The sequence below is a fragment of the Hibiscus syriacus genome, unplaced genomic scaffold (assembly GCF_006381635.1).
Source record: "Hibiscus syriacus cultivar Baekdansim isolate YM2019G1 unplaced genomic scaffold, ASM638163v2 tig00012840_pilon, whole genome shotgun sequence".
NCBI classification, from domain to species: domain Eukaryota; kingdom Viridiplantae; phylum Streptophyta; class Magnoliopsida; order Malvales; family Malvaceae; genus Hibiscus; species Hibiscus syriacus.
In genome coordinates, this window is record NW_024062291.1 from 947,861 (window position 1) to 973,366 (window position 25,506).

General features: G+C 35.2%; 2 protein-coding genes and 1 pseudogene across 2 annotated transcripts; 1 reads left to right on the forward strand and 2 right to left on the reverse strand.

Annotated features, from left to right (window-relative positions):
- The first annotated feature begins 1,552 nt into the window (after positions 1-1,552).
- Positions 1,553-4,933, forward strand: LOC120205727 (protein NRT1/ PTR FAMILY 5.9-like). Its single transcript, XM_039205555.1, has 4 exons — positions 1,553-1,815; positions 1,923-2,140; positions 3,412-3,929; positions 4,017-4,933. Exons 1-4 carry the CDS (start codon positions 1,761-1,763, stop codon positions 4,849-4,851), a joined length of 1,626 nt encoding a protein of 541 aa, XP_039061486.1. The 5' UTR covers positions 1,553-1,760; the 3' UTR covers positions 4,852-4,933.
- Positions 4,934-5,552: 619 nt separating this feature from the next.
- LOC120205728 lies at positions 5,553-22,873 on the reverse strand. Its single transcript, XM_039205556.1, has 2 exons — positions 22,869-22,873; positions 5,553-6,730 (listed from the first exon to the last, which is right to left on the reverse strand). The coding sequence occupies exon 2, from the start codon at positions 6,685-6,687 to the stop codon at positions 5,680-5,682; it is 1,008 nt and encodes a 335-aa protein (XP_039061487.1). The 5' UTR covers positions 6,688-6,730; positions 22,869-22,873; the 3' UTR covers positions 5,553-5,679.
- Positions 11,000-11,995, reverse strand: LOC120205729 (annotated as a pseudogene).
- Positions 22,874-25,506: the final 2,633 nt, after the last annotated feature.

The following is a 25,506-nucleotide window of genomic DNA, read 5'->3' on the forward strand; positions in this document are numbered from 1 at the left end:
ACGGCTAGTTGATTTAAATATAACAAAGGTAGTAGCGATACTCCCTTTAGGAGTACTGATACCCTTTGTTCTGGGTAGCTTTATTTTGCACGAAATTTGATCCCCAACGGCTCCAAAACACTCCCAACGGCTAGAAACGGCCACAACAACATTCCAACATATAAATACATGTTGAGGACACTTGAAGAAGGGTTAGAAACGCCTATCCAAGCAATCTAACACAAGAGAAGAATTTTTCATTCTTATTTTCATTTCTCTTGTAAATATTGTGTTTGTGTGAGCTAAATTCTTGTAAACACCCTAAATTTGATAGGTTTATTTGTTTACTTCTTTTTACCTTTAGTAAAGGGGTTTTGGTTCTATCTTAGCCAATTCAAAAGATAGGGAGTTGTAAATTTTATTTCTTTATCCTTGGAAAAGAAAGAACAAATTAGTGAATTTGTTAAAAAATCCTTAGTGAGGAGCTAAGGTAGTGGATGTAGACTTGGTTGATAAGTCGAACCACTTTAAATCATTGTGCCAAATTTTTCTATCTTTTGCTCTCCTTACTCTCTAATTAAATTATTGTCAATTAACCCCATTTGCACATTTTCGATTGTTTAATTGAACCTCTTCAAATCTTAACATCAAATCAAATAATTAACCGGTTATGTTATTGTCGGATTTCTAAGGCTCCATCAGCTTAGACTTTGGTAACATTTTAGCCTTTACCTAATATGTTGATAATACTCATAACAAATTAAGTAATTAACCTATTTTGTTATCGTCGGATTTCTAAGGCCCCGTCATCTTTAAAAAGGTGCTACCTATTACGTTACATAAGCGCTACCTAATATGTTATTATGGTTGATAACAAATCAAGTAATTAACCGGTTATGTTATCGTCGGATTTCTAAGGCTCCATCAGCTTAAACTTTGGTAACATTTTAGGCGTTACCTAGTATGTTGATAATACTGATAACAAATTAAGTAATTAACATGTTTTGTTATCGTCAGATTTCTAAGGCCCCATCAGCTTTAAAAAAGCGCTACCAATTACGTTACATAAGCGCTACCTAATATGTTATTATTTTTTTATAATGTTTCTAATAATTAATCGATTATGTTAAAGTCAATATTTTTTGACGCATTTTACATACGACGATAACATTCCCGGTTATTACCATTATTATTACCAACACAAATAATATTTCCGGTGAAATCATATAACATTTCCGATATCAATTTTAACCGGTCACTTATTTAATCAATCACACTATTTTTTAGCTGTATTTTAACCGCCTCACAGCAGAACTTTCCCATTTGTTCACCTTGCCATTAACTAGGAAAACTTCACCGTGGAACACCACGTGTCAAAGATGAAGACGTTTATCTCACATTGGATTAAACTAATAAAAATACTTCTCCAAATGTCGACATTTTTGCCTTTCTTGTTACATTTTCGCCAAAATAAATACGAATAAAGGATAAACACAAACTGTACAATGAAAGCACTGAGAAGCTTGCTTTTAGAGACTATATATAAACTGTGACTCTGATGACAAAACAAAAATAAAATGTTATTTTCTATGTTTTCTGCAATAACCTCTTGTTCATTTTTCGGAACAGACTGAAATTATTGAGGGTAGATGACAGTAGGCAGTTTCTCTTGCAGGCTCATATTCTCTGACAAGACAGCAGCCTGCTTTGTTTTGTTTTGAATCAGTTGTTTTGGTCTTGTATATATCCATAACCCGTTTCCATTTCGTTTAGCAAACAACATGGCTGGTGGTGGAAGAGTTAAGGGACTTTCCAGTTCATGTATTCTTCTTATAGGTAAATATTTATTATCCGTTAATATTGCATGCATGTTTGGATGATTAGATATACGTTTTCTATAACCATTATTTTAAGCAAATATTTTAAGATTTGGTTTTGTATAGTGATTGCTGGAATGGAGAGGTTTGCATTCAAAGGAGTGGCATCAAATTTGGTGTCCTATCTCACAGATACAGTGAAAATGAGCAATTCTTCAGCAGCCAAGACAGTTAACAGTTGGTGTGGATTCACTTCAATGCTACCTCTGTTAGTGGCACCCTTGGCTGACTTGTATTGGGATAGGTATTCAACCATTTTGACCTCATCTTTCCTCTATGTTTTGGTGAGTTTCTTTTCTTCTTCATTCTAGGGTTCCCATGTCATGGAATTTTCATTTTTTAGTCCTCTGATCAGTTTATTCGCGGACCATATTTGTTTAGGGAAAATGGCTTTAATATCATGTTTAAAAAAAATCCCCAAATATTCCACTTCATCGAGTATTTCCCATACTAAGATATTTGCTACAGTAACTTTAGAAGACTCTAAGATTGTTACGCATCTTTATCACCATCAACTTCTTTTTCTACAAAACTGAAGATACCAAAAAAATAAATCGCATGATAATTTCATCGTCTTCCTTCTTCCTTTTAATACTGTAGTAATGACTCTAATTCAGAAAATAATATGATAGCTGTTTTATCTAGAGAAATATTTTTTCCCACTTCTCTCTATGGCGAGGAAGCCTATTTGTTTCTTATCATCAAATGGGACCAATGGGATACCAATCTCATAGCACTAAAGATGTTGGACCCTGACTCATCACAACATTCCATTTTTCCAAAGTATTTTAACCTTTTTTTTTCTTAAGTAAAAAATTCCCTCTTTTAAAGAGAAATATTTGAGACCTTTCCGGAAAGTGGTTGAACCTGGTTAGTGGACACTCGGTACATAGTTACTAGATAGGCACAATTGAAATATACATTTTATATATTAATAGGTAAAATATACAAATGATCCCTCAACTATAAGATGTTGCTTTAATAAATACTTAAACTACTCAAAGTTATAAAATGATCATCAAGTACAGAGTGTTATTATATTGAGTCACCCGACTATTAAAAATTACAAATAATTATCTGACTATTCATATGGTTGAAACTTATCTTTTTCTATTAAATAATTGACGACCTTTGAGTTAAATGTTTACGTATTGGTTGAGACATGATAATATAATATTTTAATGATTTTTACTAGCATTGTCATTGTTTTTAAAAACTAACTCGATGACATAATGTTTCAAACATCGACTCAATGTCATAATATAAACAAAGAGTCGGAGAATATTTTGAATAATCAAGTGACAATTTTGTAAATTTTAATAGTCGGAGGACTTAACAAAATAACACCCTATAATCAAAGACCATTTGTGTACTTTACCCCTTAATATAATTATGATACCCGATATTTCTGTAAATTTTGATATATTAATAATTATTGTTATAAGATTGTCATATTTGTGTATCCATATTACGTTCATGTATGAACTTTACGTGCCGTATAATAGTTGTTTTAGTTTATGTACTATTTTATTTTCTTTTATTTTTTGAATTTAAGGGTCTTGGAGCGGTGGCATCGACAGCAATGATATGGAGATGGTCACCACCAAGCAACAAAAGCTCCCCATCATTCCTATTTTGGTCTCTGTGTTTGATTTCACTAGGCCAAGGTGCATATAACCCATCTCTGCAAGCCTTTGGAGCTGATCAACTAGACCATGATGAAGAACTACCCTCCAGCAAAGATGACCAAACCTCAAACAAAAAGAGTATGTTCTTTCAATGGTGGTATTTTGGTGTTTGTAGTGGGAGTCTCTTGGGTGTAATACTTATGTCCTACATCCAAGACACCTTTGGTTGGGTCCTTGGATTTGCCATCCCCATGATTGCAATGCTTACATCAGTTGCAATTTTCACATGTGGTAGCCGAATCCATGCGTATAAGCCAGATAAAACAATCGACGGTAAGCCCCTTCGGAACATACTTCAGGCAATCAAAGTGACAGCATCAAAGCTTGTCAATGGCAGAATCAGAGTCAGCTTACCAGATGAAGAGCCTGATACAGTGGAGCTTGAGTAAGTTACTCGTGTTGGGATTTTGAGAAGCTTTCGGATTCCGTGATTTCCCATGAGTTTCTGATATCATTGTTTCTTGTTTTATTGGCTTCAAGAGAAACCTCTCTGTGATCAAAAGTTTGGCAGCAACGGTGGTTTCGACGGCAACCCGAGAAATGATACTTACCTGCTTGAAAATGCAAAAGTAGTACTCAGGCTTTTGCCGATATGGGTAATGCTTCTTATGTTTGCTGTAATTTTCCAACAACCTGCGACATTTTTTACAAAACAAGGCATGACAATGAAAAGGAATATGGGTAGGAACTTCAAGATCCCACCAGCAACACTACAAAGTGCAATTACATTGTCTATAATTCTAATGATGCCTTTATACGAAAATGTTTTAATCCCAATCACCCAGATTTTTACTCGAAATAGAAAAGGCATTACTGTATTGCAGAGGATGGGAGTCGGCATGTTTCTTTCCATCATTGCTATGATCATAGCTGCAGTTGTCGAAACCAAGAGGCTCGAGATCAGCAGGAAGATGAGTTCCCTACAATCAGAAACAGTAACACTAAGCATCTTTTGGTTGCTTCCTCAATATGTTATTCTAGGAATTTCAGATATTTTCACAGTAGTTGGGATGCAAGAGTTCTTCTACAATGAAGTACCTGTTAGGATGCAAACAATGGGGTTCGCCCTTTACACCAGTGTTTTCGGGCTTGGAAGTTTCCTGAGCGCCTTGATGATTTCAGTCATCGAAGCCTTCACAGGCTCAGAAGGAAGACAAAGTTGGTTCTCTAATGACATGAGAGAAGACGGACTCGACAAATACTACTGGCTTTTAGCATTAACAAGTGCATTAAGTTTACTATTCTATGCAATTTTCTGCACGTTTTATACAACTAGAAGTGAACTCGAAAATGGAAACTGTAAATAAGCTTTTCTCTATTTGATCTGTTTGATACAATTTTGCTGCAATGGTTTCTGTTGAAATAGAAATAACAGAATTTTCTTTTCTGTATACTTCTCCCACGTTATGTAATCGATCAATCATATAAATATCCCTTCAACAAAATATTGGTCGTGGTCTTTTCTGTTGGACACTTAACTGGGTTTTCTCACGCCTCATGATTTGAATATTCTACGTTTACACAAGGCATGCTAGATACAACTAGTTAACTATGCATGCTATTCGGATTCTTTATTTTCCCTAAAATATTCATATGCAATACTCTTGTTTCGATACATATTAGAGTGCGGGTATGGACTAAGGAGTATGATTCTCTAAAAACATACAGGTGTTCGATGCATACCTATATCCGACATTCACCTGATTCCGGATAACCTATACAAAGAGACAAATCCCACTTGATTTATTACTTCTCAAAAGACCTTTAAATGCCTACTGTAGTCTACAAATATGCAGGAAGGAACGAATGCAACTTAAAGGGTCCTTCATAAGCCTAGGATGCATTTATAAGTAATCTCGGTCGAACATCGGCAGTGACTGAAGTTTTCCAATTTTTTTCATATATAGGCAATCACTCAATGCAATTTTTAAACTCGAAAACTACAATAACATACAAGAATCAGAACCAGATAGAACACGGAATGGAACATATCTTGTTAAACAAAACAACACAAAACAGATATCAATTCGATTTATGAGAAGTCAATCGTCCATTATTTACTAATATCATTACAAAAGAATAAACTATAATGCTTTCCGTCCAGCTTGTGTAATGAAACCACTAAATGTTTTACCTCAAATATGTGAACCATGGTCGTTAACACTCAGTTCCGCTGTAGCTGGCTTCTCTTCTACCCAATCATCCTGTTCCTTAATCCCACTATCGAGATCATCATCGGAATCCAAAGTGAAACTCCCCACGTTGTTATCCATCGGCTGCATTTCTTCCCCCAATGGCCTGTACCGCAAACCATCCCCCGAGGCACCAACAGCAACACCATTTCTTTTGCTGATAACCGATAACATCCAAACAACCAGAACCACAAGCAAAGCAAGATGGCAATTAAATTGCAATGTCGCAATAGCCCTTGCTCTATGATACTCAGGATGACCTTTGCATTTAATAGTATAATTCCCTCTACTTTTTTCATGAAGATTACATCCATTAACAATCAAGTTAGTGTAAAATGAAAACCCCATTTGCACAAGCCAGGTCCCTTGTAAAATCAACCCAATGGCTCGTACCGATTTCGAGTAAATCGACCTGTTTGATCTCAGTTCTAGCATTGTGGAAACCACACATATTGCTATGGGAACACATAAAAGATCAAAGTATCTATTCTCAATCCCACTCGTATCCTTTCTTTGCAAGTAATAAAACAAAAACTCTTCAACAAAAGCTAAAAGCAAAACAAGTTCAATAATAGAATCAGGCCAAAAACATGAACCTTTCTTATTGTTTAAAAGACCCAGAGCAGAGTAAAGCAAGAAAAGCAGCGCAAGAGAGAGTACTTGTAATTGGAGCACCGAACCGACCCGATCCTTTGAACTGAAAGCATCAAAGATTGAAACCACAGAATTCAAGAAGATCAAAAGGGAAAAGATCGATACAAGGATGAAAGATGAAGAGGAGGAAAATTGGTTTTCTTGAGTTTTTGAAATAGAGGTAGAATTGATCTGGATTGCAAGTGAAGAAGATGGAGAGGGATTCGGGTATCGGGTTGGGTTTAAGGAGCTGATGAATTCCCAGAAGCCGATCAAGACGAAACCAACGCCGGCAAAACCGTAGGAGAAAAAACCCATCCTATTTTTTTGTACAAAGTTGAAACTTGGAAAGCCTTCAACTCTTTTTTGTGTTATATTTTTCTCCTTTTATGAATCTTTGCCGAATGCTAGCCAGGAAAATCAGACTAGAAAATTGGAATAAAGGCAAACAATCTCTCGTTGCTGATCCGATGTCTAACTCTGACTTCTCATGTTTGAATTCTTTATTCAATTGTTTCTTGGAAGCTTCACCGGACAGCAGTGTTGAAAAAAAGCCCATTTTTTCTTGAATTATGCCTTTTCTTTTGGGCCAATAAGGGCTGATTTAAATAAGAATTTATTTTTGCTATTAGCTCAGTTGTTAGAGCACAATACTCTTATCCTTAGGGTTATGGGATCGAGTTCTACGGAGGACATTTCATAATTCGGAGATCTCCTACAGAAATTGCTCTCAACCTGACGTTGGGTGCAACCTACTATCCTACCTCCCCTTACCCCATTACATATGGGAATAAGGGTCAGCTAATTTTACTTATAGAATTTAACGGTGTTTTAACCCAAAAAAACTCTAAAATTCTAATATTCCCAATCTAACATTCATTCATTAATATTTCTTGATCTAACACCCTTTCTAACAGTGTGGAGCGAAGGCATGTTTCTGGGAGTGGGCCTTCTAGAGGTTTGTTGATGTGGAGGGAAGATGCGTTCCAGGGAGCGCCTTTCAAGGATTTTAGTTGATGTGGAAACATCTTCTAAATACACGTTTAGAATACGCTTTTTCACTGGTTCGAGTTTTGATCTAATGTTTTTAGGTATTTTAGGGTTTAAAGTTTAGGGTATAATGATTTTTAGGGTTTTAGGAATTTTAGGATTAAGGGTTTGTGTTTAGGTTTAGGAATGGTTTAGGGCAATTTTTAATATATTTTAGGTTGAAGTGGATTAAGGTTTTTAGGTTAAAATTGTTTAAGGGTTTTTAGGTTAAAGTGATTTAGGGTTTTTTAGGGTTTAGGGTATTTTATTCTTAAGTGATGAAGTGGTATAGGGATTAAGGTTTAGCATTTAGGGTTAATATATTTTAGGTTAAAGTGTTTTAGAATTTTTTTAGGTTAAATTTGTTTAGAGTTGTTTAGGTTAAAGTAGTTAAGGGTTTTTTAGGTTAAAGTGGTTTGGGGTTTATTTTTTAAAAAATAAATGTTAATCACATGAAGTAAATTCTAGAAAATAAAATTGCATACATTAAAATAGTAGAAAATACAATAGCATAAATTGTTAAGTGATGATAAAAGAGATAGACAATTTTCCCTATTGTGGCATAGGTTTTGGGTTTAGGGTATATATGGTTTAAGGTTTGAGGGGTGATTGATTAGTTTTGAGGTTATAGTGGTTTATGGGTTTTTAAGATTTTTAGATTTTTTAATTGGTTTAAGGTTAGATTAAAATGAAATGTTAATCACATAAACTAAGACCTAAACCCAAAAAAATGGAAAATACACATACATTGAAAAATATTTAAAAAATACAATTACATTGAAATATTAGAAACAAACACATACATTGAAATATTAGAAAATAAGATTACATTGAAATATTAGAAAAGAACATACATTGAAATATTAGAAAAGCACATACATAGAAAATACAATTACATAAGTAAGGGTTAATGGTTAAGTGATGATAAAAGATATGGATAATTTTTTCTATTGTGGCCTAGGTTTCTACAATGCCCACATCTTTTATGTTCTCTTGAGCTCTCTCGAATATCCATATCACAATAAATTTGAGTGGATTTTGGACGACTTGAATCCCTCAATAGCAACAGATCTGGTATAATTGTAAGCCTAGTCTGAATCTCATCTAGGTCTTTTTCATTATCTATGAGGGGAAACTCAAATTCATATACCTTGAATACTTTTGAAAGTCGATATACGGGATCAACATAACTTTTGTAGTCCAAATGAGAATGTGAGCAAGTTGCTATGACATGAGAGTATGGATATTTGAGTTCTTGAAATGAAACCACAATCACACTGCCTTTCTTGCAGATTAACTCTGAATGAGTTAGTTTCAATCCCTTGAAGAGCTCGTGGCATTTCTATAACACGGAATAATTCACATGTGTGAGAAAAATTCGTTCCAACATCCCATTTGATGCTGCAACATTTTCTGTAGATCTGTTACTAATCTTGGGTGATAAATATGGTCGTTCTGCATCCAAGTAAGAGCTTGTCCCCCGAGCTTTGTAAAAAGTTGACCCTAACAAAAATAAGTCATTTTGACCAACGCTGTGACTGGTAAATGACGTGCCCCCTTTAAGGTTGAATTGATAGCTTCAACCAAGTTAGTGGTTATATGACCATATCGATACCCCCATCATAAGCATTTATCCACATTTCTTTGTTGATGTCCATAATGTACTCATACTCTTTCTTGTTTTTGCCTAACTATTCTTGTAGCATAGACTCAAACCTTTAAGGTAAGTGTTCATAACCTAAGCCATAAGCCATATGTAATAGTTAGTGTGAAGTAGAAATAATTAAAATGAAAATGATTGAGAAAAGAAATTGAAAAAAATTAACATACCTATGTGCATGACTGATTGACGTTCATCGTTCTTCTTGTTTTTCTATAGTAGTTTGTAGCAATATGTCAAACGCAATAACGATGTGAAATGATGAAAATTCATTCCCTTGTGACAACATGTTACCGTAATTGTTTTAGGAAAAAAAAGCCTAGGACTCAATATCTTCTCCTTTAACGAGGGCAAACACAACCAGAAGAATATTACAGTTACTATCTTGGACAACAACCAGTAATAAAACCTGCTTGTATTTTCTATACAAGAAAATACCATCAATTTAGACTACCAGTTTGTAGTATTTCACCGTATTAATGCACTGAGGGTAAGTCTAAAAAATATGGTAGAATTGACATCGATCTCAAACCACTATATCATTCACGTATGCATGTTGAGTTTCAAACTCAACTATTGTCTTGGGTTTCAGTCTTTGCATAACTTGAAACCAACTGGTAGCTCGTTGTAAGAGAAATCCCACTCCCATGAACTTTGACAATGACATTTTGTTTTGTCATCCATTCTTTTTTTAGGAGAAAATGTACTCATATTGTGATTGTATAGTAAGAAAAAACAACTACAAGCAGAGTCCTTTTCTAACTTTTATTCATTTGAAAGATCTCTCTCATATGTGGGATTAAACTTAAAACAGTCTGAAACACTGCTGGACAATGACTGTATAATGAGGCCCATATACATATATGGCCGACAGGTGTATGATAGACACTAAAATCAGAAGAATTGTAGGCAAATTTTCTTGATTTCCGGGGGACAAACTCGCCTGATAAGTGTTGTTATTGCAAGTTTAATCAAGAGCATAGACAATAAACGAGTGCACAATTATTGACATCTGGTTTCTGTGTCTATTCATTCATATCTGATTCATTTCATACGTTAGAAGAAAATTAAACATCGTTCATTTATTTTCATTCATTAAGCTAAATAAATGATATGGATAAAAAAATTATGTTCATTTAATAAACAAATAAAAATGAAAAAGACATATGTCTAATTCATTTATGTTCACGAATTCGTTTATGAGCTCTTTTATAAGTTTGTTTATCTATTCTTTCATTTATGTTCATGAACAAGCTCGTTTATCCGGTTATCTTTTTTCCTTTTATTTTTTTTTTACATTTTAATATTGATGAAGTTAGAGACTAATTGAACACATGATAAAAGTTTGGAATTTAAATTGTGGATTTTAAGGAGTTTAAACTAGTAGTGTAATTTTATCATTTTTCTAAACCTAAAAATTGAATATCTAAACCAATGATAAACGAATAATAAACAAACACTTAATGAATATGTTCGTGAACTCTAAATGAACGAGTTCGTGAATATATAAGTGAAGACATTCGCGAACAATAAATAAACAAATACAAATACCTTCAAAAATAAATAAAATAGCATGAACACAATATTAAAAATTTAAACGAACTAAACATGAACACCTTAAACAATAAATAAATAAACACGAACATAACCTTATTCATTCTAACTCATTTCATTTACGCATCACCCAAATTAAAATATTTTTATCACAAACTAAAAGAAGAAGAAAAACTGGATAATCATCGAGTAAAAAAACCAAAGAACAAGAACCAGCCGCAATGAAGAACAAGAAAAAAGAGTTTAATATGTATAAATTTGAGTTTGAATTGATAATCGATACAAACAAGGACAAAGTATACATATTTTCAAAAGATCTTCAAAAACCCTCGAAAGAATTCAGTCAAAAGAAACCAAATTTAATCCAAAAAAAGAAAAAGAAAAAACTCAGTTTACAGCATCACACCTACGCCTAATATCTCCTCTCCTCCCAGTTTTGATCCTGTAAACACTAAGCTTCTGCATTGCTCTAGCAAAATCACGAAAGAACCTGTTTTGATCCTAAGCATACAAATCAACAAAAGGCTTTATTCTAGGATCATTATACAACGCATGATCTGATTCCAAAAGCCCCAAACCCTTTGGCAGGTTCTGGTAATACAAGTTATCGAACTTGTTGGGACTCATAATATCATTAAAAGCAGATGAAGTTGGGTTCTTTGGATAACCTGAACATGCTTGTTTCAATGCTTGAGCAAACCTCGGATTGTAATGTGTATCGTTGGCTATATTTGAGCTGAACTCTATGCAATGTGAGAACCCAATCGTGTGTTCTCCACTCAAGGCCACCGTTTCTTGAACATTGAACCCACTGGCTGCGAAAAGATCGATGATCTGTGACATTTTCATGTTGGGTTTAGGTAGTTTCCCTTCTATTGATGAAGCTTGGGAAGATCTGGAATCTTTCTTGCCGAGGAAGACGTTATAGTATGGGCCGCCGAGCATGACGAAGAGGTCACGTGCGGCTACGGCGAGGATGTCGGAGCAAGAGACTGTGTTGGGACATGAGAGTCCAAGGGTTGTCTTGGCTCGGACAATGAGGTCGAAAGGATCTCCGGGGAGAGACAAGTTGACGTCGGCGTCACGTTCGGCTTTGTTGAAGGGAGTGGAAGAGATGAGAATGGAGGCTTCGCAGCCATTCGGGAGACAGTCGTGGAACAAGAGACGTAGTGTTCCGGCGGCTGTCGTGGGGTTGTTGATCTGCTTGTTGGTGACGGTTTCCTGCAGATTCGATTGAAACTTGGGCAGATTTTGGAGTAGTAGTCTAAGATCAACCTTGATTCAGAAAGCAATGCGGTGGAGGAGAGAAAGAAGAGGACAAGCAGAAGCAGCGGCGGCGGCGCCATTGAGTTAAACAGGTGAGATTTTGAGTGAAAAATGGTGGATTGGAAAGAGATGGAAGAGGCGCATTTTAACTGGAGTTTGTGTCACTACTAATCGCGGGATGCCCGTCATGGCAGAAGGGATCCAACAAGTTTTATTCATGCCATGAAATTTCAGCGTTCATAAGTATGTGATGCAACGACAAATGCGCTTCCTTAGTTAAGTTTTTCTTATTGAGTTAAAATACGATTATAAAATAATATATATTTTAAGTATTTTCAATCTTTTAATAATGAACGGTTAATTATTTTTGTAGTTGCTTGCAATCGAACCCATAATCTTTAAAAATAAGAATGATTTCTTTAATTACTCAAGTAATTTGGTTCGTGTACTTCCTTAATAAAATTGATGCTGCGCTTGCCGATGCCATGTTTTGTTATTTTCATTTATTTCTTTTATATTGAAATTGCCAATGGCAATCTTGTATTATTTTTAAGCTAAACTACACATTTAATTACCACTCTTGTTTAGGGCTTTTTTACCGAAATATCTTTCTAACAAGTAATAATTACTTGTCATGTATCATTTCTCTAAATTTTATCGATCTAGCACCGTTTTTGACAAGAATCCGCACCTTTACGGGGTTTCATCTGACCTGACACCACTTCATGAAAGGCGTGGATGGTCATCCACGCATTATTCGAGCTGGCGCCACGTAAGGACAGGCGTGGATTACCATCAATGCCTTTTTGGGGTTTTTGACACGCGTCAATAATAAGCGCCTTCCATTAATACCCCAACCGTTCACACCTCCCACATTAATATCCCATCCGGCTAAACCTCCTTCCCTCTCCCTATAAATACCCCCTTCTTCATTCAAACACACACCAAACACAAACATCCAAACCCTCTGAAAGCTCAAATCTCTCAAATTCTCGCAAAGCTAAAATTCTATTAAGAGGGTGAAATATTTTATTGTATTATAATAAATTAATAATTTATTATTTTATTAAATTTTATTATATTAACTTTTTATTAATTTTTGTAGTTATAAAATGGAAGGTGATTTGCTACGTTTAGATGTACATCATATCTCGAGGCATTTTGCTGATACGGTAAAAATTTTAAATTTTATTTTAATTTTAATTATTGTTAATATTTAATTTATTTAATTTGTTTAGTATTAGCTTATATTTTAATTTTTATAATACTTATTAAATTATGAGAGAGAACGTATATTAGATCTCTTCATTCGTAATCTTAAGTTAAAGATACCTACCCGTGGGTGGTCATATTTAGTCGAGGCTGGATTCAGTTATGTAGCAAAATATGAAGGGCACTGTAACCTAGAATCCAACCTTATTTATGCATCGGTTGAATGGTGGAGACTAGAGACACACACATTCTATCTTCCGTGTGGAGAGTGCACAATTACACTGGAGGATGTTTCCATGCATTTGGGGCTTCCGATATATGGAGATGTGATTTCTAGGTTGGCGCATGGTGACTGGCATTCATTCTGTGAGGAGTATCTTGGAGGTGTCCCGCCTAATTTCAACGATGATCGAATTTCGTTAAATTGGTTGGATGTAACTTTCAAGCATTTGAGTGATGACGCCTCCGAGGAGCATGTTAAAATGTATGCACGGGCTTGCATACTACAGCTCATAGGAGGGCTCCTGATGCCGGACAAATCGCGCAACCAAGTTCATTGTATGTGGTTGCATCACCTCACTGATTTTCATCATGCTGGCACAATGAGTTGGGGCTCTGTAATTTTGGAATTTCTGTATAGGGAAATGTGTCGAGCTACTGACTACAGAAAAAAATGATATCAGCGGATGTCTCATTCTACTCCAGTCTTGAGCGTGGTATCGTATGCCCTTTTATATCCGGTGGTGAAAAACCTGTTGGACTTCCCACTATTATTGAGGTAATTACAATACTGATTTTGTATATTAATAATTTTATTTAGTATATAATAAAAATTATTTTATTGAATAGGTGGTCAAGTGCAAGAAAAGATCATCGAGATTTACCTGATAAATTGGAAGAAATTAGGCTACTAATTGATCAGAAGGCTGGCATAGAGTTATGCATTTAAATAACAAAATGTACTTTTAATTATTGTTATATAATTAGATTATTATTTTGATAAGAATTATATATATTCATTTTCGTTTGAAAAGGCTCCTTATTGTACTGAAGAGATGAAGATTTGCATCCTACATCACTTAAAACGCCCATTAGATGTCTGGATGGTGGTGGTGTTAGGACCGTCAGCGCACCCCATGGCGCAGCGGAAACAAAACTCGACGGTCTCACTAGCGATCCAAGTACGAAAAACTAAAATCGGGAGGAAGAGATGCGAATACTTACAACGGGTTCCTTGAAAACAACAAGGAAAGCAGTGAATTCTGGTGGTGTAGATCGGTTCGAATCGTAAGCCTCCACGAAATCACGTCTCGACCTCTACTCAGTTCACCCGATTGAGAGCAATTTTTTTCTCCCAAAATAGTTTTGAGAGAAAGTGGCTGAAGGTTTTATGTGTGTTCTCCCCAAAACGGCTGCTAGACCTAACACACCCTTTTATAGCCAAGTTACCCTAGTCATATTAGGGTTTTTTATTATTTAAAATTAATTAAATCTATATTTAATTAATTGGAATTTAATAATCCTTTTATATCCAAGTTATCCTAATCATATCATGGATTTTATTATTTCAAATTAATTAAATCTATATTTAATTAATTGAAATTAAATATTCGAGATTATTAAAATATATATACTTAATTAACTCTAGATATATTTTAGTAACGTACAACAAATTGTCCATTTTTGCTCGTTTCAATCTTAGGGCGTGACCCTGTAGGTTCTTGTAACATTAGAAGTAATTATTAGAACAATTCTAATATTACATACAATGAGTGACATCTAGCAATATATCATTGTCACCTAAGTTACAAGAAAATATGATTCGACATATCATCTTGGTGATTAACTCTTTTATGTATTATATCCTTATGTCCTTTTTATCTAGAATAGGCACAAGTCTTGGAATAGTCACACTTGTATAGCCCATCTATTGTTTCTTGATTTCTAGAGTAGACTTTAATTAACGAATAGTTTATAATATCTCATATCAACTTATTCGAGCATGGCCATGCGTTTCTAGTCTTACTCAATCAAGTGACCTATGATATATTTCCTATTATGTAGGAAGGACATATCCTATCTTAATCATACACACCCACTACATATATGAGATATATTCAATAACAGTCTTTATAGAGCAACCAGTTACAGAGCTTGTTTAGCTGCATTAAAACATACAATAATATATGTTGGGATAGTATTGATCTCAAGTCTGAGGATCATACATATAGTCATCACCATGAGCAATGTTATGACTGTCACATAATAATCCAAGACATATGCTCATGGTGGGTCAATCCAATACATTGTTCTTTAACAATATAATCATGTATTAATTCTGACATCTCTATGTCAATGACAACTCGTTGTCATCAATCAATAACATGTTAGTCTTGAGCGTATTATTATTGTCCATGCCCATAATAATACTTGACTAGGGATCTTTTAATAATAACAATTATGTCATTATATGGACTTTATTATCTTCCAGTTTATGTTAAACACATATATATAACTAACTGAAAATAATAGCAACAATGCCTTTATTCAATAAATTCAGTAAATAAAAGTATTATTACAATCATCATATGATTGGTCTTTGGGCATACTCTAACAATCTCCCACTAGCACTAAGACCAATCACTCACATATCTAATACCGAGTGACTCAGTGTGACGATCATGCCTCTGCTGTGTAAGAGGCTTCGTCAAGGGATCAACAATGTTGTCATCCGTGTGTACTCTACATATTTCCATATCTCCTCGATCAATGATCTCTCGAATGAGATGAAAGCGCCTAAGAATATGTTTGGATCGTTGATGAGATCTGGGTTGCTTTGCTTGTGCAATGGCTCCATTATTGTCACAACAGAGTTCTACAGCATCTGATATGCTAGGAACAACCCCTAATTCGATTATAAATTTCTTGATCCAAACAACCTCTTTTGCTGCTTCACTAGCTGCAATGTATTCAGCCTCTATTGTAGAATCAGCTATTGTGTCTTGCTTCGAACTTTTCCAGCTCACAGCACCTTCATTAAAACAAAACACAAAACTCGATTGCGATTGTGAGTCATCCTTGTCAGTTTGGAAGCTGGCATCAGTATAACCTTTTATACAAAGCTCTTCCTCTCCTCCGTAGACAAGAAATTTATCCTTAGTTCTTCTTAAGTACTTAAGGATATTTTTAACCGCAACCCAATGATTTTCACCAGGGTTCACTTGATACCGACTTGTCATGCTTAAAGCATACGATACATCTGGTCGAGTACATATCATGGCATACATGATAGAACCAATAGCCGAAGCATATGGAATATTATTCATCCGTTCTCTTTCTTGTGGAGTTGAAGGACACATTTCCTTCGAAAGAGAAATGCCATGTCTCATAGGCAAAAATCCTTTCTTGGATTCTTCCAAACTTAACCTTTTCAGCACTTTGTCTATATATGTACTTTGACTTAGACCTAGAAGTCATCTTGATCTATCTCTATAGATCTTAACTCCTAAGATATACGCTGCCTCACCCAAATCTTTCATAGAAAAACAACAACTTAACCAAGTCTTAACAGACTGTAAAGTAGGTATATCATTTCCTATGATGAGTATGTCATCTACATACAAGATTAGGAAAGAAACAATGCTCCCACTAGCCTTCTTATAAACACAAGGCTCATCTTCATTTCTGATAAAACCAAACTCTTTGATTGCATCATTGAAACGAAGATTCCAGCTTCGAGAAGCTTGCTTTAGTCCATAAATAGACCTCTGTAGCTTACAAACCTTTCCAGTATTTCTTGGAAAGACAAAACCTTCTGGTTGTGTCATATACACATCCTCTTCAAGTTTTCCATTAAGGAAGGCGGTTTTGACGTCCATTTGCCAGATTTCATAATCATGGAATGTAGCTATTGTGAGTAAGATCCGGATGGACTTAAACATAGCTACAGGGGAGAATGTTTCGACATAGTCTACACCATGAACTTGTCGAAAAACTTTAGCGACTAATTGCCCCTTGTATGTTTGTACATTACTATCTATGTCGGTTTTCTTCTTGAAAACCCATTTACACCCAATAGGTTTGACCCCTTCAGGTGGTTCAACCAAAGTCCATACTTGGTTTACTGACATAAATCCATCTCAGATCTCATGGCTTCAAGCCATTTCTCAGAGTCTGGGCTAGACACTGCCTCTTGATAAGTCTTGGGCTTATCTTGATCCATAAGAAGAACATCTCCATGTGTCGTAAGGAGAAATCCAAATCTCTCAGGTGCACGATGTTCTCTTGTGGATCTACGCAGTGATTGTATTTCTAAATCTGTTGAATGCTCCTCAACAAATTGTGAAACATGCTCAACTTTAGGTTCATTTATTTGTTGTTCTTGAACTTCTCCAAGTTCAATATTTCTATCATTCCCTTTCTTTGAGAGAAATTATCTTTCAAGAAAAACTCATGTTCGAGCAACAAACACTTTGTTCTCGTTAGGGTTGAAGAAATAGTATCCCTTAGTTTCTTTAGGATATCCAACAAATATACACTTATGAGATTTAGGTTCGAGCTTTGTAGACATATGATGTTTTACATAAGCTTCACAACCCTAAATATTCATAAAAGACATACTGGGACGTTTCCCAGTCCATATCTCATATGGTGTCTTTTGAACCGATTTAGATGGAACACAATTTAGTGTGAAAGCGGCTATTTCAAGTGCATGTCCCCAAAAAGAAGTCAGAAGATCACTATGACTCATCATCGATCGAACCATGTCTAACAGTGTTCGATTTCTTCTTTCAGAAACTCCATTCCACTGTGGCGTACCAGGTGGTGTAAACTGTGAGACAATCCCACATTCTTTTAGGAGTTCATCAAACTCTATGCTTAAGTATTCCCCACCTCGATCTGATCGGAGTGCCTTAATACTCTTTCCTAGTTTATTTTGTACTTCATTTTTAAATTCCTTAAACTTTTCAAGGGCTTCAGATTTATGGCGCATAAGATAAATATACCCATACCGACTGAAGTCATCGGTAAAAGTAATGAAGTAATGGAATCCACCTATGGCTTGTGTATTCATTGGTCCACATACATCACTATGTATTAACCCCAATAAATCACTTGCTCGCTCACCTTTACTATTAAAAGGAGCTTTAGTCATTTTTCCCAACAGGCAAGATTTGCATACATCATATTGTTCGAAAACAAATGAATCTAAGAATTCATCTTTATGGAGTTTTGATATGCGTCTCTCACTTTTATGGCCTAAACGACAATGCCAAAGATAAGTTTGATTCGAGTCATTTGTTTTTAATCTCTTAGTATTTATGTTATAAATGGTGTTATCTTGATCCAAAATATAGAGACCATTAACCAATTGTGTCGAACCATAAAAACCACTATCGAGATAAAAAGAACAACAATTATTCTTAATAATAATCTCAAAGCCAATCTTGTCCAAACAAGAAATAGAAATAATGTTCTTAGTCAAACTAGGCACATAATAACAATCCTCTAAATTTAAATCAAGTCCACTAGGCAAAGATAAAACATATGTCCCTATAGATAATGCAACAACTCTTGCTCCATTTTCCACTCGTAGGTCCACGTCTCCTTTAGCCAGATTCCTTCTCTTTTGCAGTCCCTGTACAGAAGTACAAATATGAGAACCACAACCGGTATCTAATACCCAAGAAGTAGATGTTGACAAATTAACATCAATAACATAAATACCTGAAACAAACGTTCCGTTTGCTTTTGCCTTCTTGACTTCTTCAAGGTAAACAGGGCAGTTTCTCTTCCAGTGTTCGGTCTTATCGCAATAGAAACATTGTCCTTCTTTGCTAACTCCCCCCTTTGGGTTTCAATGCATTTTTCCATTTTGGTTTGGTCTTACCATTTCCCTTATACTTTGCCACTACCTTTTTCTTTCCCTTTCCTTTGTCCTTGTGGACCATCAGAATGGGCTTAGATCCAACCATTTTCATGTTACTTTCAGCAGTTTGTAACATGCCAAGTAATTGTGGCAAAGTTTTGTTAATTTCATTCATGTTGAAATTAAGGACAAATTGGCTAAAGCTATCTGGCAACAATTGTAGGATAACATCGGTAGCCAATTCATCTTTGAGAGGAAATCCTAACTTTTCCAACGTTTGGATGTAGCCCATCATCTTGATGACATGAGCTCCTACAGGAGTTCCCTCTGCCATTTTGCATTGAAATAGAGATTTAGAGGTCTCATATCTCTCTTGACGTGCTTGCCCTTCATATATTTCTTTGAGATTTTGAATCATCTCATATGCAACCATGTCCTCATGTTGCTTCTGAAGCTCAGGAGTCATGGTGGCAAGCATTAGACATCCAACATCTAACATATCATCCATATGTTTCTTGAATTTGTCTTTGTCAGCTTTTGAAGCATTAGCTGCCGGTTCATCAGGAACAGGTTCCTCAATGACATATTCCTTCCTTTCCTGTTTGAGAACAATTCTCAAATTACGAAACCAGTCAAGGAAGTTTATGCCATTAAGTTTATCCTTCTCAATGAGTGATCGCGGTGATAAAGTGTTGTTTTCCATTAAATCTACAACAATGGAAATATTAAAGTAAGTAAATTTACCTAATTATAATTTATAAATAGGACTTTATTTACAAATTACTCCCACTATTTTATTCAAAATTAAAAACCCTCTTTGTTTTAATTTCAAAAAAATTCAACAAAAAATTTTCTAGTGGGTGAGGATCCATAATACTTCAATTTCCTAAATCAGCTTTGGCTTTTCTTTTAGGATTGTGATTATTTAGGTAAGTAACACTTGACTAGTTACATCTCATGTAACTTTTCATTTTTTTGTGAACAACTTTTGTTCAAGTCATCTCATGACTTATCCAAATATTTAACCTCTAGGTTTCTAATCCTATTAGAATAACCTAGCTAAGTTATTACCAATATTTCAACCGGTGAATATCACTTGCTTATTCTCCGCGTTTAACCAAGATAGATTTATGTGACAATGCTTTGGCAAAGCCACACAATATCGATCAAAGCCTTAACGAGGGTAAATATTGGACGGTTAAGTTAACTTAGATTATAAAGAGGGATTTACGTAATTATCTCATCATTGTTCGTTTTAATGTTAGGCCCTTATTGATCTCATCAATATTTATTCTTATTATATCATTTGATGCATTGCATACATAACAAATATAACAATAAATAAGATGCAATGGTTATAGCCCAAAATAATGACTAAGGTGGCCCATCCCAAGCCAATGGGAGAACCAAGAACCCTAAAGCCTAAGACTACTCTCTAGGCATCTTCTCGCCATTCTTCTGCTCCTTGTGAATCTTCATAGATTTACAATTTTAAAAGAAACTCGTTTTACATACGAGGGAGTAAGATGAGAAGAGAAATACAACATAGATATAGAAAGGCACGGCTCATAGACCGTATTTCAAAATAAACCATTGTGAATTGAACAAGGGCTATAACCATGCATATCAAACACCGTGCAAAACAAACATATCATATATATATATACACGTTGTTACGCCTTTGTTAAAATATTAATATGGGCCTTCAATTTGTACTGCTGATAAGGGGTCAAGGGGCGAAGCCCCTTGCGGGGTCTAGGGACGGAGCCCCTAGCGCGCTCCGGCCGTACCGCGACGGCTGGTAGGATTTTTTTTGAAAAACAGTGCTTCTGTTTCCATGGAAAAACTTCACGATTTGATAACAATTATCAACAGAATCGTTCTTTTGGGATTTTCAATCCCGAAGGTTTTCTGCATCGGAATAACCATTGTTCCACTGCTAAACGCGATCGATTGATAAACATATTAACAAATTAATCGTTACGGGTATCGATTCGAACAATGATATCAACATATTTACCAAAATCGATAAAACTAGAACATGCATCTCATACATATCGCATCGACTAAAAATTTAACCCAAAATTAGATCGTACAAGTGGCTCTGATGCCGCTGTTAGGACCGTCGGTGCACCCCATGGCGCAGCAGAAACAAAACTCGACGGTCTCACCAGCGATCCAAGTACGAAAAATAGAAATTGGGAATAAGTGATACGAATACTTACAGTGGGTTCCTTGAAAAACAGCAAGGAAAGTAGTGAATTCTGGTGGTGTAGATCGGTTCGAATCGTAAGCCTCCACGAAATCACGTCTCCGCCTCTACTCAGTTCACCCGATTGAGAGCAATTTTGTTTTCCCCCAAAACAGTTTTGAGAGAAAGTGGCTGAAGGTTTTGTGTGTGTTCTCCCCAAAACGGCTGCTAGACCTAACCCACCCTTTTATAGCCAAGTTACCCTAGTCATATTAGGGTTTTTTATTATTTCAAATTAATTAAATCTATATTTAATTAATTGGAAATTAATAATCCTTTTATATCCAAGTTACCCTAATCATATCAGAGATTTTATTATTTCAAATTAATTAAATCTATATTTAATTAATTGAAATTAAATATTTGGGATTATTAAAATATATATACTTAATTAACTCTAGATATATTTTAGTAACGTACAATAAATTGTACATTTTTGCTCGTTTCAATCTTAGGGTGTGACCCTGTAGGTTCTTGTAACATTAGAAGTAATTATTAGAACAATTCTAATATTACATACAATAAGTGACATCTAGCAATATATCATTGTCACCTAAGTTACAAGAAAATATGATTCGACATATCATCTTGGTGATTAACTCTTTTATGTATTATATCCTTATGTCCTTTATATCTAGAATAGGCACGAGTCTTGGAATAGTCACACTTGTATAGTCCATCTATTGTTTCTTGATTTCTATAGTAAACTTTAATTAACGAATAGTTTATGATATCTCATATCAACTTATTCGAGCATGGCCATGCATTTCTAGTCTTACTCAATCAAGTGGCCTATGATATATTTCCTATTATGTAGGAAGGACATATCCTATCTTAATCATACACACCCACTACATATATTGAGATATATTCAATAACAGTCTTTATAGAGCAACCAGTTACGGAGCTTGTTTAGCTGCATCAAAACATACAACAATATATGTTGGGATAGTATTGATCTCAAGTCTGAGGATCATACATATAGTCATCACCGTGAGCAATGTTATGACTGTCACATAATAATCCAAGACATATTCTCATGGTGGGTCAATCCAATACATTGTTCTTTAACAATATAATCATGTATTAATTCTGACATCTCTATGTCAATGACAAATCGTTGTCATCAATCAATAACATGTTAGTCTTGAGCGTATTATTATTGTCCATGCCCATAATAATACTTGACTAGGGATCTTTTAATAATAACAATTATGTCATTATATGGACTTTATTATCTTCCAGTTTATGTTAAACACATATATATAACTGAAAATAATAGCGGCAATGCCTTTATTCAATAAAATTGGTAAGTAAGTTATTATTACAATTATCATATGATTGGTCTTTGGGCATACTCTAACAGGTGGTCCCTCTGATATGTTATGCTATTGTCGAGTGGTATCCCACTGATCGCGTGCTCCGCCAATTTGGTTTTGTACAATTGATTCCAAAATACCTAAGAATCTTGACGATTTGTATATCATCGATGGACGGGCAAAAAGATGTCGACTTGTTGTTGAAGCAATATCAGTGGGTAATGATATAGGAGGATCAACGTGGGCGTATTCCCCGTACAAAACCCATTTATGTAGATCATTACTCGATTATGGATGTTTATTATTTATGGTTCAGTAGGAACGAGAAATCGTTCATACTTTCCTAGGAAGCACGAGGCGGGAGCACTCATCGATGTCGACAACTACATCCACCGTCACAACATCATCGTCCCCCGACTCGTGGATGGAGAGCAGCGCTTCCGGATCATCCTCAACTACAACACCGAAACCTTTACAGCAGCTACCGTCTACACCGCTGTATATTTCGCAGTCGTTTCAGATGGCACCGCAACCAAATCAGATGTCACTACATCCATTTAATATGCCACTACATCCAGGTCATACTCCACATCTTCCATACTAAATCCCATCACCGCCACAAAGTTATATGACCCCTCCTGGCGGATATTATAGTTCCATGTTTGTAGATATAACTTAGGGTTCATATGCTGGTTGTTTGGCAAGTGAAGCTTCGCCACATGCACAGACACCTCATGTACAGTTTTCCCACTCATCGATGTCGGTTTTTTCACAGTTTTCTATGAGAGGTGGGATAGTCAGCCATACACCTCCAGGGTCCTTATTCTATGGAGGTGCTACATCGTTATTCGTCCCTTATTAACAAAATGTAAATGCTCCTGGTGATGATGATGATGATGGTTATGGTGGTGGTGATGATGATGATGAGAGTGAAGAGTCAGAACAAGTTATATGAAGAAATCCTCCTCGAGACAGACAACCACCGCCCTGCGGAACACATTCAAGACGCAGGCATCGATAGAGTCATACACTTAATTGTTTTTGCATTTAATTTTTTTATTTACCAACAATTGTAATTTTTTATTTAATTATTTACTTTTTATTACTTAATTTATTTTGTTTGTTAATTTTTTATTACTTAATTGTTGTTTAATTAATTGGTGATGCTCAAATGACATTAATTGAAAGTAAATGAAAATTAAATTATAGAAACTTAGATTTCATAAACAACAACTACATCAAGAAAAACATTAACAGTTACTTGATGACAAAAGAGATGGACATTTTTCCTAGTCTGTCCCAGGTTTCTACAATGCCCATTTTTTTTTCTCTAGACATTTCCCGAATATCCATATCACAATGAATTCGAGTAGATTTTGGATGACGGGCTGCCTCAATAAGGACAAATATGGTACAATCGAAAGCTAATTCTAAACCTCATTAGGGTCTTTCTCATTACCTATGGGGGGAACTCAAATTCATATACCTTAAATACTTCTAAAAGTCGGTATACGGGATCCACAACACGGTTATAGTCTTGATGGGTATGCGAGCAAGCTGCTATGACATGAGAGCATGTATACTTCAGAGCTTGAAAAACCCCATAGTCGCACCATCTGTCTCATAGATTAACTCTCAACGAGTTAGCCTGAATCCCTTGAAGAGGTCGCGGATCTCTATGACATAAAATAATTCATGGGTTCTAGAGAAGCTTGTTACAGACATTCCATTTGATGCAGTAATTCTTTTTTTGTAGATTTGTAACTAATCTAGGGTGATAGACATGATTGTTTTGCATCGAAGTTTGAGTTTGTCCCCCAAGCTTAAAAAAAGTGGTCCCAAACGAAAATATGTCAGACGCCCTTTTACCTAATTTTGCATGTGATATTTCGATAAAAAGCCATTATTTTAGGGTGGTTAGGACCATTATGTGACTCTAAAACAACCATTGTTCAATGTTAAAATTTTCAAAATAAAGTTTTGTTATAGATCCAGAAATTATACTCCTGAACAAAAATAAGATCAATCTGGATCCAGAAGCAAGATACTGAAGTTAACATATTTAAGCAGCCAAGTCTATAGTAAAGTTAACGAAAGAAGATAAAATGCACTCATTAGACATTGAAAACTGTAATCAGCAAAATAATGAATCAAAGCCTAACCATTCACTTCAAATTTCAAAAGAGATGAAGCATTTAGGTCACATTTTTTAATTTGAGTGAGAAAATGCTCTGATTGAAAGAAGAGGAAAAAACCTGGTTGGAGGATATGGGCGAAAAAGAAACATGTTGGACATCAGGGGATGAAGTTGAAGAGAGAGCCACCGTGGAAGCAACGAGCACAAGCGCAATAAGAGGACCAGATCCCTTCATTTTCCCAGTTTCTTTCTATTTCAACAATTGAAACTCAGATTGAGAGTGATTCATTTCTGACAAATGGGTGACATCCAACGAGCTTCGTCGGATCTCAACCAGTTACTTTCCCCTTCTCTTAACTTTCTTTGCGTAAAATCATATCGACGTTTCTTGTGAATGGAGCCTTTATATTTTTCTCAAAATACGCCACAACTCCTACAGAATTAATGGAATTTAATTTTACTCTTAGGTCTGATTTCATTTTCTTGAAAAATTAAGTAGCTTTCTGTAGCATCACAAACACTGGGTTAGTGACCAAATTATAAAATTTTAGAATTTAGTGACTAAAGTAGATAAATTGAAAAGTTCAGGGACTTATATGGAACATTTTGTGTACGATTGAATATCAAAGAATGATGATTAGAAGGGTAAAATGGTTATTTGACTAATAAATGAATTAAAAATAGATTATGGTGAGGATATATACATGTGGAGAATTAAAGGAAAGGGGAAAAAGAAAGATTTCTCCAGAATATTTCCACTCTTCTTCCTCTTTCAGCCATGAGCTACCATAAGCAAAGGTGAGTTTCTGTTAGCTGATTTTGAATTGAATTTAAGTTTAG

Excerpts from the sequence above, each read along its gene's own strand:
- LOC120205727 (XM_039205555.1), top strand. The coding sequence starts at position 1,761 with ATGGCTGGTGGTGGAAGAGTTAAGGGACTTTCCAGTTCATGTATTCTT. Across the intron at positions 1,816-1,922 it reads TTCATGTATTCTTCTTATAG|TGATTGCTGGAATGGAGAGG; the intron begins GTAAATATTTAT and ends GGTTTTGTATAG. Across the intron at positions 3,930-4,016 it reads CCTGATACAGTGGAGCTTGA|GCTTCAAGAGAAACCTCTCT; the intron begins GTAAGTTACTCG and ends CTTGTTTTATTG.
- LOC120205728 (XM_039205556.1), bottom strand. The coding sequence starts at position 6,687 with ATGGGTTTTTTCTCCTACGGTTTTGCCGGCGTTGGTTTCGTCTTGATC.